The sequence below is a fragment of the Musa acuminata genome, chromosome BXJ3-11, assembly GCF_036884655.1.
Source record: "Musa acuminata AAA Group cultivar baxijiao chromosome BXJ3-11, Cavendish_Baxijiao_AAA, whole genome shotgun sequence".
NCBI classification, from domain to species: Eukaryota; Viridiplantae; Streptophyta; class Magnoliopsida; order Zingiberales; family Musaceae; genus Musa; species Musa acuminata.
In genome coordinates this window covers 819,811-835,000 of record NC_088359.1, presented here as the reverse complement: position 1 = coordinate 835,000, position 15,190 = coordinate 819,811, and the positions used below count along the sequence as shown (strand labels likewise).

Sequence of the window (15,190 nt, the reverse complement as noted above, 5' to 3'; positions counted from 1 at the left end):
ACATCATGCCTTAGTGCACTCGATTTATCTTTACTATATATATGTCGTGATTGAGGTCACCAATAATCACCACAACTACATGTGCCATTGGAGAAGTGATGATAGATCTTTGTGTCACCAACAATAATTTCTCGTCCGCTAAAACCAGATATCAGCTTGACTGCATGGTGGCAATGATTACATATTCGGACATTCTTCTTCACTAAGACGGGGCTTCCAACTGTCGACGATATCAATCTAAATATAACTGCTAGCCTTAAGCTGTGCCTGTTCGGTGAATTTGCTCTCTTCATTACTGCATCAATTGGGTCAAATATGGCACCAGGATCACAAGCAGCTTCTTCAATCTTTCTTGAAAGAACACTCGACACTTGATGAATCTTATAGCTTTGAGCATGCGATTTGTCTCCATTAACAAAACTGCATGTTTTTCCATCAAACTCGACCAGACTTCTTGCTGCCGTCCTGTTGAGCCCCTTCTGCGTCATAAGAGACATCACCCTGTTCGCATCTTCCCGTTTCCCGGCATCAGCATACATGCTCGAGAGTAGGACATAACAACCAGTGTTGTCATGTTCCAATCGTAAGATTTGTTCTGCTGCAAACTCTGCTACTTCGATGTTCCTGTTGTTCCTACCTGCGGTTAAAAGTGATCCCCATATTCTTGCGGTAGGATCTAATGGCATTTTGTTTATGAAGTCTATTGCTGCTCTCAGATCTCCTGTCCGTCCAAGGAGATCGACCATGCATCCATAATGCTCAATCTCAGGAGACATGCCGTATTCTTGTTGCATAGAATCAAAGTGCAGCCAACCTTCGTCGGATAAGCCAGTTATGCTGCAAGCAGTTAACACCGATGTGAATGTACTCTGGTTAGGCTTCAATCCGGTGTCCTTCATAGCAGAGAACAGTTCTAATGCAGCTTTCCCGTGTCCATGAATAGCATAACCCATGATGAGTATATTCCATGAGACCAGGTCCCTGCACCTCATTCTATCAAACACTTGCCTTGAGATGTTCAGATCACCACATCTTGCATACATGTTTACGATGGAATTCAGCACAACAGAGTCACTTCCATACCCAGCCCTCAAGACATAGCTGTGAATTTGCGTTCCTTGCTGTAGTGATGCTAGCTCGGCACAGGCAGGGATGATGCTTGAAATGGTGAAGACATCCGGTCCGAGAGGCCCTTCCTGAAGGTGGAGAAAGAGCTGCAGTGCTTCTAAGTTCCTCCCATTTTGTACGTAGGCCGCGATCATGGCATTCCATGATACCAAGCTCTTCTCGGTCATCTTTTCGAATAACAATTCTGAGGGCTTCAGATCTCCGCATTTCGCATACATATCCATCAAGGCGGTCTCAAGGATCAGATGAGGAAGGAACCCTTTTCTAATTGCTAATGCGTGAATCGCCTTTCCATGATCCATGCTTCTCAGTTCCGCACACGCAGGTAGGAGATTCACCAGTGTGATTGTATCTGGAATCATGTAATTGTCTTGCATTTTGATGGCGCTAGCAAATGCCTGCAGTGGTTCATCATTCAGCGCATACCCGCCAATCAAGGCGTTCCAAGTTACGACGTTTCTCCGAGACATTGAGCTGAATAGTCTTTCGGCATAGACCATGTCTCCATTTTTGCAGTACATGTCTAGAAGAGCAGTCTGGAGCTTGATATCAGGCTCTAGCCCATTCCTTATGACATGGCAATGGATCTCCTTCCCTTGCTCCAAACACAGCTCCAGAGAACAGGCTGCCAGAGCACTCGTGATAGCGAACCAATCAAGCTTCATGTCAAAAGCCTCTTGCATCTGTTTGATGCACACCAAAGACCTCCAGCCTTCTCCATTCGAAACATAACCATCGACGAGCGAATTCCATGACACGTCATCCCTTTCAGGCATTTCGTAGAACACCCTCTCGGCAGCGCTGAGGAGCCCAAACTTGGAATACATCGTTACAAGCGAATTGCAGATGAAAAGATCTGAATCCAACCCAACCTTGATGATCTTGGCATGGATCCTCAGCCCGTCATCGTACGATGACGAGTTGGCAAAGGATTTGATCACGAAGGGGAAGGTGAAATGATCCGCCCAGACGCCCGCGTCCTGCATTCGGCGGTAAACATGGACGGCTTCTTCGTAGAGCTCGGCGTTGGCGTACCCCCTGATCATGAGGTTCCACAGGAACGTGTCGGGCTTCTCGGTGCTCTCGAACAAAGACGCAGCTTCTCGGACTCGTCCGGCGTTTATGAGGGAGAAGAGCGTGCGGGCGACGGAGGCTAGGTTGACTCTGGACCGGCGCCTGGTGGTCGAGGTGGAGGCGGCGGGGGATTCTCTGAGGAGGCGACGCTGTGGATTGCTGCCGGAGACGTTGTTGCAGGAGCTGTGAACGAATGCCGTGGCCATAATAGCAACACCCAACGGCAGGAGAAACGAGAGGGGATCAATTTGCGAGTGAGGTATCGCTCGTGTTTTTGTTTTCTGTTCTTTGGCTTACACGAGCTATCCAAAGATGAATACGACAGGTCTGGTCGAGGCTGCTGCAAAGTCGCTTGAAATTTGGAAGTGTTTTCTGGAAATTAAAAAGTATTTTTATTTTTAACGTCTCTTCCACCATATGTCAGTAATGAAATGATGAAACCACCCACCGACACGTCAGTAATGAAATGTGATCAAACCACACAAAAGAAAGGACTTATTAAAGCATTATAGACACACAATTAGCAAACTGAATCTTCTGTGCAAAGCATACACCATCACATGAGCAATTGTTTGATGTCCCAAATGCATATTTATATGCGTTTGTTAGAGAGGAGGATTAACGCCGGTCGTGTCGGTCTCGGCCGCCATCATCTGAGCTCGCGCGTCTAGTGAACTCCGAATGATGTGACACAGCAGTGCTCCATGGCCGGAGAGAGGTACAAAAGCAGGTCGCTTTGGTGCCGCGGTCTCCCCCGTGGATACGATGGTCGGCTGGTTCAGATACGCATACTTGCTTCTGGTCCACCTGCAGTCGAGTGGTGATCTAAGAATTAGTAGAGTCGGAAACCAGATGATGATATGTATCTTTCGATCGTCTCTTCACTTTTTGGCTTGGTGGAGTAAAGGGAGTCTCAAGAAAAAGGATGGAATCATGGTCACTGTTCATGCAGCCACAAAGTCAACATCCTAAATGCTTTGCTTGATTGTCTTTAGAAAAGAAGACAAAGCGGAGGTGAGTGGTTTCAAGCCCACCAGTCCTTGATTCCTATCGGTAGCTCCTTGTTTCCGCCGCCGCCGCCGCCGCCCGTCTGTTCCTCCTCTTCTTCCATCATCTTCTGCAGCAGCTCCTCGAATCGTCGATGGTCTTCCTCCTGCACAGCACAATTTCATCATGGCGGCGGCAAGGTCCAAGGAAAACATCTTTGGGTCCCATAAATCAACGCAATCAAGAAGCGGGAAGGACTCGCCTTGAGAGCCTTGGCCCTGATCCTGGCCGCCGCCTTCTGCGCGAAGAGGAGGTGGTCCTCCTCGATCATTCTTCTCATCCGCCAGTACCGGTCGATCTCGTCCCTCGTGGAACTCCTCACCTTGATCGGTCTTGTAGCCGCCGACGGCGCCCACAGCGGCGGCGGAGGCGGTGGTGGAGCTGATGCCTTCTTTCTGAAGATGGCAGGCTTCTTCTGTGCACCGGTCTTTGCCATCTCCATGCCGCTTCTTTTCCTTGGCCCTGCTGCGGTTCTCTCTTTACCGTAACATATATGTAGACAAATACTATATTGAAGAATCTCGGAAACTGGTGTTGCAATCTACCCGATCTGAAGTGGAGTTGTGATCCTTCCTCTACATTCCTTGTGCGCTTCTACTTCCTTTCAGCTTTATAAGCCTTGGCTTTATCTTCTCCATCTCACGTCGTTTTCTTCCTGCTGATCAAAGTTGGAGTGTCATCAAAGGGCCCACCAAATGACTTCTCCACTGGGCTGCCATTGTATCTGGTCCAAACCGGGTGCGGAATCTCTCCATTTCAACCCACTGCTCCACCCACTATGGTGCAATCTTCTTGATGAAATTTATTGGCTACAGTGTCAATTACAGAGGGATCAAGAGAGATGAAATCTGATTACTGTAGCCGATCGGTTGCTTGTAAAACTGTGAAAACTTGGAATAAAGAGAGAGAATGAATGAATGAATGAATGAATGCTGTAATTTCATCGTAACGTCGCTTTAAATATAAGGAGACAATGAAATTGACAACGGTGGTTGGATATGCCACCAAACGAAGGAGATAAAGAGTGAGTGGGGTCATCCAAAATCATTTTTTGTATGCATCGGGCTTCCCGCACTGTTATTATAGTGCCTCAGTTAGGTAGCAACATAAATTGGAGAGGATCACCAATTAAAGAAAACTAATCAAACTGACCACCGTCTTGTCTTTCTCGCATCATTTGTTACCGTCAGATTCACATGGACGGTTTGATCAGCTGGTGGTAACCACAAAGAAAAGGATAGTGTAAATTATGATGCATATTAAAAACAACCAGCAGTCCTTTAACCTTAAAAGTTGAGAGCCACACATATGGATCAAGACGACTTGACGGAAAGTAATGGCTCAACATAGCAACTTGATTTGATCAGTCCAGCAAATAAATTTCCTATCATCATCGACGAGCCATCATCATGTGCTGAAGCACTTAATGTGATAAAAATCTCTTGAGGGTTATCAGGTGGTGGTGCCCTTTTTATTTCTTGGGCCGGTTTGATGGAAAAAACCCAAGACCGATTTCACAATGCCTGTGCCCAAACGCACACAATGAAATATTTTAAACCCGATAAATAAAAATGAAAAGACGATGTTATACAGGAACGGCTCCTTGTCGATCCGTGCTCAAAATTAATTATTGGCTTTGATCAAGCTCCTAATGACGTATGGCAGAATTCCACCGTGGTTGTAGTATGCTAGCTCCACCTGCACCAACAGGAAGCATATCAATAACTAAAATTTACAACATTAAAAAAAAAGCATAAGATTAAAAGAACCAACGGAACTTATATTTGTACCTCGGTGTCAAAGCGAACCGTGCATGTGAATGACTTGCCAGTATCTGTCGTCACTGTGACATCCTGTCCGGGTTTGATATCACTCACATTGCTTGGTAGGTGGATGGTGTAACGTTCATGACCTGTCAAGCCGAGGGTCTCTGCGTCTTCCCCAGACTTGAAACACAAGGGGATAATTCCCATGCCGACAAGGTTGCTACGGTGAATTCTCTCAAAGCTTTTCGCTATCACTGCTTTGACACCCTGCAATCATGACAGTGTTCCAGGAAATATTAATATCATGGGGAAAATATTACCAGATGATACTAATAACTAAGACCTAGAGAAGTAACCTGTAGCATCGGGCCCTTTGCGGCCCAATCACGAGAACTTCCACTTCCATATTCTTCACCTGCCAATACTATAGTATCATGCCCCTCGCTTTTGTATCTCTGCAAACAAAGCGAAAAATATTAGTTAAGTGAAACGTACTCTACTTGATTTTGACAAGAACAAGTCTATGTAGTGCAGCTCCTACATGAAGTAGTACACAAGCTATGAGCGGTTCTGAAGTAACTAACCGTGGCAGCGTCAAATGCAGAAAGTTTCTCGCCAGAGGGAACGTGAATGGTTTTGGGACCAACTTCTCCTTTCAAGAACTTGTTAACGAGGCGAATGTTTGCAAATGTTCCCCTTGCCATAACCTCATCATTTCCTCGGCGACTCCCGTATGAGTTGAAGTCTTTCGGAGAAACACCACGCTCCATCAAGTACTTGGCAGCTGGACTGTCCTTGTGAATGCTTCCGGCAGGTGAAATGTGATCTGTTGTGATACTGTCACCGAAGTTCAGCAAGCAATAAGCATCTTTCACAGGATGTGGACCGGGGGGTGACATCGTCATGTCCTTGAAATAAGGAGGTTCATGAATGTATGTTGATGTAGGATCCCATGTGTAGAGAGTACTAGATGGCACTGACAGCTGGTTCCACATGGGATTCCCTTTGGTTATTGCCTTGTATGTTTCCTTAAACATGTCTGGAAGCACACTAGATTGTACAACCTAGAGAAACAAAGAAAACAAGTTTGAACCAGGCCTTCTAATAATAATAAAAATAGGGAACACACAAGGAATATCTCACATCTGCTATCTCTTCATTCAAGGGCCAAATATCCTTGAAGTAAACCTTCTTTCCATCCTTCGAGGTCCCTATAGGTTCTTTTTCAAAGTCAATGTCAACCTGCAAGATGATTCTTGTTAAACGGTTAAATCCATATTTGATTTGGTCTTCATGAAATTTAGCATGTCTTTGCTGATGTTGTATACATTCTAAATATAATAACTAACAAGTACAGATCAACTGTGTCATAAGACTAGAGGTTCCTCTAAAAGACAGGTTGAAAGGACCACATATTAATTATTCGGCATCTTAACAAATAATTTTCCTTTCAAGAGGAACACATATTTAGATTTTTTTTTCAATTTGGTGCTAAAAGTTGGTTGGAAGTTTATGATCTGAATTAATTTCTGTCTTTAGTAAGAACTCAGAGTTTTCCAGAGTGGTCAACATAAGAATGTAACATGAAAAGATGACATAAATGCTAGACAGTTAGGCAAGTTAAGTACATCGTAAAAGTAAACTAGCTGACAGATAACTGCAAACTATGCCCAGTCCATCAAGGAAAATTATATCCTCGTACTTCTCAAGCTTTCTATTAAACATAATACCTCAAGGCCATCACCTTTTCATGACTTATAATAATGACCAGGTTCTTCCATCAATTTCAGATTTAGAAGTAACAGTATGCTGTCTTGGAACTATTAATTTCCATCATTAAACATTACTTTTCATTAGTAAGTTCTTTTCCAAGTAATATTAACGTGAAATAACAGAAAATATGACAGAATTTCGACTACTGCTTTTACAGAAAATACAGATAAGAAAGTGGCAGATCAAGACCATTGATGCATACCGTGCCAGCAAGAGCATAAGCTACCACAAGGGGAGGTGATGCAAGATAATTTGCTCTGGTCAAAGGATGTACACGCCCCTCAAAGTTCCTATTCCCAGACAACACAGCAGCAGCAACTATGTCTGGAAGTACAACACCAACTTCAGACTTCATTTTTTAAGAGAACAAAAGAATGTACTAACCTGAAGAAATTAAAAACATTACCATTCTCAGATATGGCAGCTGATACTGCTTCATCCAGCTCACCAGAATTTCCAATGCAGGTAGTGCACCCATATCCAACTATATTGAAACCCAGCTGGTCCAAGTACTTCTGCAGACCACTGAAATAAACATTCCAGGTTTAAGTTTTGAAATAACAGAGAAGCTTAAAATTATAAGTACTGCTGCTACAATCTTTAAAGCTACCTCTTCTCCAGGTATTTAGTCACAACTCCAGAACCTGGAGCAAGACTAGTCTTAATCCATGGTTTCACCTGATTTGAATGAGAAGAATATTAGACAAAGGGAATCGAGTATTGGCATGTGGGTATCTGAACTGTATCAACTACAGATTAAACATGTTGAAGCTGTTGATTGAATTACTTTCTAATATACATAACCTACTTCAAATTTTAATTGCAATTTACTCGACTAAGCAGCTGCCATACAACGTGTCATTTTGATGGGCATAAGTATTGATTATTGAATATTAATCATAAGGACATAAATGCTTCACTAGTTGTACAAATGCGGGTAAAAATACGCACAAGACATCAACTCTGCTAGAAATTAGACTTGGTGCAGTCAAATCCAATTCAGTTGAATCAGATATATAGCATTTATGGCCGTATGGTATATCATGGGCATGCTGCAGTATTCAATAAACAGTGGAGATACATTTAATTATAACAATAAAAGTAAATACTACCTACATTCCTGCATCAGAAAAGAAAAAAAGAAGAGAAAAGTATGTTATCAGGCATATTAACTTTCTAAGATACTGATCAAGGCGAAGATGAAATCCTTCACCAATTGCAGCCACAGACAAATTGCATTATGTAATATCAGCACTGGGTTTGATACAAATACATAGCTTTTTGTTCATCATGAAAGAGAAGTATGCCTGATATGCTTAAACAGAAGAGAACAGTATGTACTTTAAGAAAGTCATTAGTAAAATGTACCCTCTTTGTCAACAAATATCAGATAGTGATATCAAAGAATTGAAAGGTGATTACTAGTGATATTAGCATATCATAGTTATCTTTTCCTTGCAGCTAATGACTTCATTCATAGAAGGTAATTGTTTATGATATTATGACAGTTGCTCGTGACAGTCCTGAACACAATAGGATGACAAAATTGAATTTTTTGTCTAATAACTGAAATGTTAGAAAAGGAGAAATAAAAGAGGTATGCATTATGCAAATGCTAAAGCATCATAGTTAACCTCAAGACCCAGCTCACAAGCCTTCTTTGCAACCAAAGCAGCTCCAAGCATTACACTAGGATTTGATGTGTTCGTGCAACTGGTAATTGCAGCAATCACAACATCACCATGCTTAATCTGGGCAGGTGTACCACGGAAAGAAAATTCTGCAATTTTGTTCTGTGATTCTTTTGGCACAGCAAAACCCTACAAAAAAACATATGGATTGTTGGAACAACTATAAAGCAAATCTTATTGTAAAACATGCAAGATGCAGTTAACCTGCAATATCATTTTACATGTATTCTTGCTTTTGTATACAAAGCACAATTGCCAAAGGGAATATTGTGCAATATCTGATAATTTAAATTGATATGTACAAATGAGATTAGTGACATATGGGAAACTGCCAGACAGATGCCCAGGTACAGGCAAAACTAGTTTTCGTGAGAGACATTTTCTAACAAAAAAAATATTTTTGTTATGTGCCTCATTTTTATAGTGAACAAAATTTTGACTTTTCATATCTGTGTTGCCAAAGAAAGGATTCCCCACCGGATGGTATGGCCAGAACAACATGGCCAGGTACTTAGGTTATGCTTATATAGCACCCTTTTCTTTGTTGTTCTTATTCAGCTAGTAAACATAAGCCTAGCAGTAACTTTTTTTTTTCAAAATATCAAAACTATATTACTAGATCAATCTGATATGGCCAATGCCGTTACAATCAGAGGTAGTCAAAACAAGGGTAGGGCCCAGATAGCCCTCCAAAAATGATCAGCCCTATTGGTCCTAGCAAAGTCGCTAGCCAATTAGCGATGCCTAACAGTAACATAAATGATTATAGAGATGTCTCATTTACTGATGTGCAGAAGTTAGCAGAAGTTAGATATGTGCATGACAATTAACACATGGGAACAATCCCATTTTACTGAGAAAAGCTAATTACCTAGAACAGAAAGAAATTAATATTTAGAAGAACTGGAAGCATTAGCTTATTGTGGGACTCTTGCAAATTCTCCTTTTCCTCATCATTAGTTCCTTTTTTGACAATCAGAGAGTTCCAAATTCCTACTCATAATAGAAAGGGTTTAGCTGAATGTGTGCATATATTAATGGTGAAATATTAATGAAAACACAAGAAATGAAGCCAAAAAAGTTGATGGTGAAACATCTATTGAGAACTTAGGAAATGCTACTGGAAACACAAGGAAATAAACAATTTTAGGTACTAGGAAATAGAAGACTGGAAGCACTGGTGATAACTAAAGGTGCATAGGTGAAAATTGGAAGCACTGAAGACAACAAAAATGAATAAGCTATTTATTTGGTAGTTCCTTTTTCAGCATGACAATATTCATTAACATCTGAACTAATTTTACACTGCATCACTGAAAAATGCACGATAAAGGACACTGAGTACCTTGAAGCCAACTTTGTTGTCTAAACAAGTCTGCCAATCTGATTTCATTCCCTTCAAAGGGACTCGATCATGAGGCCTGCATATTAGATTATTTCAGAAGCTAAAGCACAGGATATGAATGTATTCAGCCAGAACTTCAAAATTGCAAGCTAGTCAAAGGCTTCAATTTGTGTCCAAGGTTACTTACCTTTTAGGTCCTGATATGCATGGTTCTACATCTTCCAGATTCAACTCCAAATAAGATGAGTATACTCTTTCAGTTTGTGGCTGTTAGGAATTATCAACCAGATAACTAACATCAAAATAAGCAACATTTTCATGTGGTCATCATTTGGTCAAGAGCAGGTTACCTGACTGTAGTCAACAAACATTTTATTGGCTCGTAAGTATGTTTCTATCATGGCCACCTAACAGTTGAGTAGGGAATTACCAAGTTAGAGTGCATTTATAAAATTTCTCATAACAACAATTATATATAATAATGGAAAATTACAGTCTCATCACTTCTTCCAGTCAGTTTCAAATACTGCAGTGTGACATGGTCAACTGGGAAGAAACCCATAGTTGCTCCATACTCAGGGGACATATTTGCAATAGTGGCACGATCTGCTAAAGAAAGTTCACTCATGCCTTCTCCTGTATAAAGATATTATAACACAATTTAACAAGGACAATGTAGGATATACATGTATATATGTGTGTGCATATAGAGAGAGAAAGAGAGAGTGATAATTACACCCTTGAAATGTTGAAGAAAAAAATTGAAAATCAATAACCCCAAAAAGGTAAAACTTTTGAGGCACGTTAAATCATATACCATAAAACTCAACAAACTTCCCAACGACTCCATGCTTCCGAAGCATCTGGGTCACAGTCAGAACCAAGTCTGTAGCGGTCACACCATTCCTCAATTTTCCACCAAGTTTGAAACCAACAACTCCAGGCAGTACCATGCTCATCGGCTGCAGTAGTTAGAAAGGACAAGAATAAATTAACAAACTTTGTAGAGTTAATGATTCTTGTATAATGCACACCTGTAAATAAATCATAGTTGCAACTTATAAGCATGTAGATTTCAGTCAGAGAAATAGGAATCAATAATGCCAATACACACAGTCGCAAATTAACTTACTACACCCGTCAAATTTATCAAGGCCTACAGATGTTATTTATGTTCGATATTGTAAGTAGAATTATCTCACCTGGTGCCATATAAAGTCGTTGACAATGATCTCTCTCCCTCAAGTAGTGAAATAGCTTAAGTGTTAAACATAAGAAGTTTCTAACTGATCATTGATCTCAGGCAGTCCATCAAGTAGTGAAATTAAGAAAGTCACATTGTGGAACATTTTAGCAAATTCAGTAGCTACAGATAGACACATCAGATCACTATGTATCCAAAGGAACCAAAGCATTATATTGTAAAATTAGAACAAACAAGGAGTGAAGCAAAGGAATTGTGCTCCATGACATGTTCCAGGCAAGTGGAACAAAAATGCAAGCAGATGAAGATCTCAAAATTTGACACTGCCAATAAAATAGACTTACCTGGCCAAGCATTGCGGCTTCTGCCTCAATTCCACCAACACCCCAGCCAGCAACACCTAACCCATCTATCATGGTTGTATGAGAATCAGTCCCAACCACACTATCAGGGTAAAGCAGTCCCCCGTTGTTGAAAACAACACGACCAAGATATTCTAAATTCACCTACAAAAGGCACCTTAGAACTCAAAACAAATATGAGTGAAAAAATCAAGATATTTATAGGGAAATAATGTAAAACTACTGAGCCAGCATCATCATTTTTTCATAATCAAGAAGATTACCTGATGGACAATGCCAGATCCTGGTGGAACCACAAGCATGTTACTGAAAGCATTCGAACCCCACTTGAGAAAACCAAATCTTTCCTTGTTACGATGAAATTCAAGTTCCATATTTGCCTGCACTGCATTTTGTGATCTTGCCACATCAACCTGCACCGAGTGATCAATAACAAGGTCCACAGGTACCTGCATGATAAATTTTAAGTCTAATGATTTATTCAAAATGAGAAACACTAATGGATGTGAAAAAATATCGACATTCAAGAGTTCTGACATTCAAAATGGATCTTTTTCCCTTTTTCTTATTTCATATTGTCTTATAAAACAAGTGGAACAATAGTCAAAATCCAAAAGTTTAACCAATGTAAATTTTGAACATGCTTTCACAAGGTTTTTAGCCTAGCAATTACATTGACAGAATGACAGAGTAAAAAATTAAAGATCAAATGTATCAAATAGATAAGGGTGCCTAGAGAGTTGCAGCAAATGATCACAAAATCATTTGTATGGAAGCTCCATAACCAAAAGATTACCAGCTCCTTCAATCCCTTAAATTACAATTGATCAAGAAAATGTTAGGTACTCCACTAATCCACTAAATTACAATGTTTGCTTGATTTTTTAATCATAAACTAAAATATATCATGTCAAAAGAGCACCATATATCATATCCTTTACTTACTTATTTGCCTACATATATAAGTTTAGTCAATCAATAAAAGAAAAAAACTCAGTGGTACGAAATTGGATGTATAAGTTCTAAAGGAATTTTGGCTATAAAGACAAGAAAAATTGATGGAGATTTACCTCCAAAAAGATATATACAAGTATAGTTGAAGACAAATTTAAATAACAGAAAGAATGATATAACTACAATTTTAAAGCTCTTACCAAGGGGTTGATTTTATTTGGATCACTCCCAAGATTCTTCATAGCATCTCGCATGCATGCAAGATCAACAACAGCTGGAACACCAGTGAAATCCTAACAAACATTCAAAAGCCAAAGAAATTTTCACTATTAGTAGCACAAAAAAGAATATTTAACAGCTTAGTTTAACTTTCATGGATGTCGCATTATGTTGAACAAAGGTTTGCAATGAAAAGGAGAAGTTTATGATAAATTTTCTAAATTTTACTTCTAATCAAAGCTATATATAGTTCTAAGACGACATGGGAGAAGACAAAATAATGTTCGCCTTTTCTAGAATAAAGAGAAAAGTATAATCTGAAAGGCATTGGACACAAACAAAGAATATTACCTGCTATCTAGCACCTTGTCTCTATCACAATGCATTGCCATTTAATCAGAGAGTTATTCCCGATGTCATCTATAGTTTACAATTTAAATTTTATTAAATTTTATATGGATTTATTATATTATTGAGAAACCTAAATGATCATCCATATATTCAATAAATTAGAGATGCCTAAATAAAGAAAAGAGAAATATTATAACTTCCAAATCAAGTAGCCACATGCTACAAGTGCCTCTTGATTTAGATATTTAGGATGATTACCAAGTGCATTTTTACGTGTAAATATCAAAAACCTCTAATAATAAACTATTTCTCCAGTTACACATGCGAGACAGATCACTGAAACAAATATAAAACAATAAAATATTTGTTTTTTCCTAAATAAGCTCTATATTTGTATTTAAAAGGTCCTATCGGTTAGTCCACTATGATCAGTCGTCTCAGGACATATTGTGTCAATAGAGAATCAGAAAGCTAAATGGTGCAGGCCATCGACAAGCATATTAAATTGTTTTTTCTTATTTGTTCGATTACCACTCTCCATACAAATAAAAAATAAAATATATTGGAAACTTTGACTTCTTTCATTAGAAGAAAACACCCTCCCCCATAGTCACAAATAAAAATTGACATAATAGGTTGAACAAAAAACAACAAGTTACGTTACAAATCATTACCAAGATTAGGCGCAACTTCAAATTTAAGAAAAATTTTCCAAAATCAAAATGGAAATCACGGGGAGAAGAATTACCTGAAGGAGAACACGAGCAGGCTTGAAGGGAATCTCAACTTGCTTAGGCGAGGTGTTCTCCCAGTCCAAGATCTTTTCCACGTCCTTCCCAGTCACCTGGAACTCATCACAGTTCCGAATTGCCGACTCCAAAAGAATCCTTATCGAGTACGGCAGCCGATCTAAACAACCACGACGACCACAATGATCATCATCATTTCAGCAACACTAGAAAACATCGAAACCCCACTGCGAGCAACCGAAGTCCTTACCGATCCTGGGGTCAGTTAGCGCCGGCAAGCAGTAGTACTTCCCAAATTCCCCACCTCCCGGCTTCGAAAGCGTCGTCAAGATGCTCTCGTACGAGTTCTTCGAGGCTACACAATTCCGAAAAAACCAAGAAGATCAGATCGGATCCGGATCAAGACCGGTGTGGAAAGGAAAACCCCGGAGGGAGAAGGATACCCATGGTGGCGAACCGGCGTTCAAATCGGTCGGCGACGGCGGCGGAGGAGCGGACGAGGGCGCGGTGGCTGATCGGAGACCGTAAATCGGCAAGATGGCGAGCTGGCGGCGGAAAGGTGGTAGCAGAACGGGGGCTAGGGTTCGAGGGCGGCGGAGCGGGAGAGGAAGAGGAGAGCGAGGGGAGGAGGCAAGCGGACCGGGAGAGCGCGGAGGAGGAGGAGGAGAGGCGAGAGGCGGAGCGTGCGAGGAAAACCCCCGCCATTGCCAGATATTTGTGTAAAGATGCGGTTAATGCCGAGGAATTGGGAGCACAGGAGACGGCGAGGGCGAGGGTATATATAAAGTGGAGGAGGAGGAGCGATAAAACTCAACGACGGGAGATCGAGCGAGAGAGATGCGTGGAGAAGACGCGTGGGTAGTGCTCGCCTCGCGTAGGTCAAATTCCCGGCCGCCAAGCCCGAGGGTTCTGGGGAGTCGTGAGGGGGCGTTATTCTCGGGCTCCTGCGGGACCCGCTCGGTTTCGCGACCCACTGAGCATGGTGAGAATATGGGTGCAACTCGGTGTCTCCTCATGTGAAATCTGTGGCGGGGCCCAAGTCACGATGCTGTTCGCTGTTTGGAAGCTCGCGGTTGATCGAATCAGTGGGTCCCCCCCCTCCGGGAGAACGGCAGTCGAAAGAGGCAATTACGCTTACGTTTGCTCTTCTTCTTCTTCTTACGGCCTCTTATATATTTGCGTATGTAAACCCTCTCAAGTCGATCATTTCAATCTTCTAATAAATATTAACATATTATCATCATGAGTACGAGACATAAAAAAAAAAAAAAAAATCAAATATCACGTCTGATAGGACATGTTTTACCCCCGGGACACGTCACAGCTAAAGTCACACGCCACGTCAGAACTCGTACCTCGAAGACACTGTTTGACACACCTGGTCCCGGCAATCCCGGAACAGTAACACCCCGCATGCTGAGCCAGAATTCGTACTGGTGTCGTGCTATGTCCACCATGTCAATCCATGTACGACCGACCCTTTAACGACAGTATAAAGACCTCTATTCTGGCTCCCAAACAAGGGGA

The 15,190-nt window shown here is 41.1% G+C and overlaps 2 protein-coding genes across 2 annotated transcripts in view; both read right to left on the bottom strand.

Annotated features, from left to right (window-relative positions):
* LOC103970122 (pentatricopeptide repeat-containing protein At4g35130, chloroplastic) overlaps window positions 1–3,929 on the bottom strand; it is a 4,141-nt gene extending 212 nt beyond the window's left edge. The window contains exons 1-3 of the mRNA XM_065174489.1: window positions 3,452–3,929; window positions 3,237–3,355; window positions 1–3,009 (exon numbers count right to left, since the gene is read on the bottom strand). The exon at window positions 1–3,009 is cut by the window's left edge and continues 212 nt beyond it. Of these exons, the coding sequence (XP_065030561.1) occupies window positions 57–2,408 (2,352 nt within the window). The 5' untranslated portion in view covers window positions 2,409–3,009; window positions 3,237–3,355; window positions 3,452–3,929 and the 3' untranslated portion in view covers window positions 1–56. The remainder of the gene's footprint in view (window positions 3,010–3,236; window positions 3,356–3,451) is intronic.
* Window positions 3,930–4,578: 649 nt separating this feature from the next.
* LOC103970120 (aconitate hydratase, cytoplasmic) lies at window positions 4,579–14,557 on the bottom strand. Its single transcript, XM_009383771.3, has 20 exons — window positions 14,107–14,557; window positions 13,914–14,018; window positions 13,663–13,823; window positions 12,545–12,637; window positions 11,654–11,839; window positions 11,373–11,534; window positions 10,642–10,786; window positions 10,318–10,460; window positions 10,175–10,231; window positions 10,012–10,091; window positions 9,825–9,900; window positions 8,423–8,608; window positions 7,399–7,466; window positions 7,195–7,313; window positions 6,991–7,112; window positions 6,159–6,257; window positions 5,600–6,079; window positions 5,372–5,470; window positions 5,040–5,282; window positions 4,579–4,947 (listed from the first exon to the last, which is right to left on the bottom strand). Exons 1-20 carry the CDS (start codon window positions 14,366–14,368, stop codon window positions 4,873–4,875), a joined length of 2,961 nt encoding a protein of 986 aa, XP_009382046.2. The 5' UTR covers window positions 14,369–14,557; the 3' UTR covers window positions 4,579–4,872.
* Between the last annotated feature and the right edge of the window lie 633 nt (window positions 14,558–15,190).

Coding starts and splice junctions, on each gene's coding strand:
- LOC103970120 (XM_009383771.3), bottom strand. CDS start 14,368: ATGGCGGGGGTTTTCCTCGCACGCTCCGCCTCTCGCCTCTCCTCCTCC. Junction 12,638..13,662: donor CTGCTCGTGTTCTCCTTCAG/GTAATTCTTCTC, acceptor AATGTTTGTTAG/GATTTCACTGGTGTTCCAGC. Junction 9,901..10,011: donor TGCATATCAGGACCTAAAAG/GTAAGTAACCTT, acceptor TCTAATATGCAG/GCCTCATGATCGAGTCCCTT.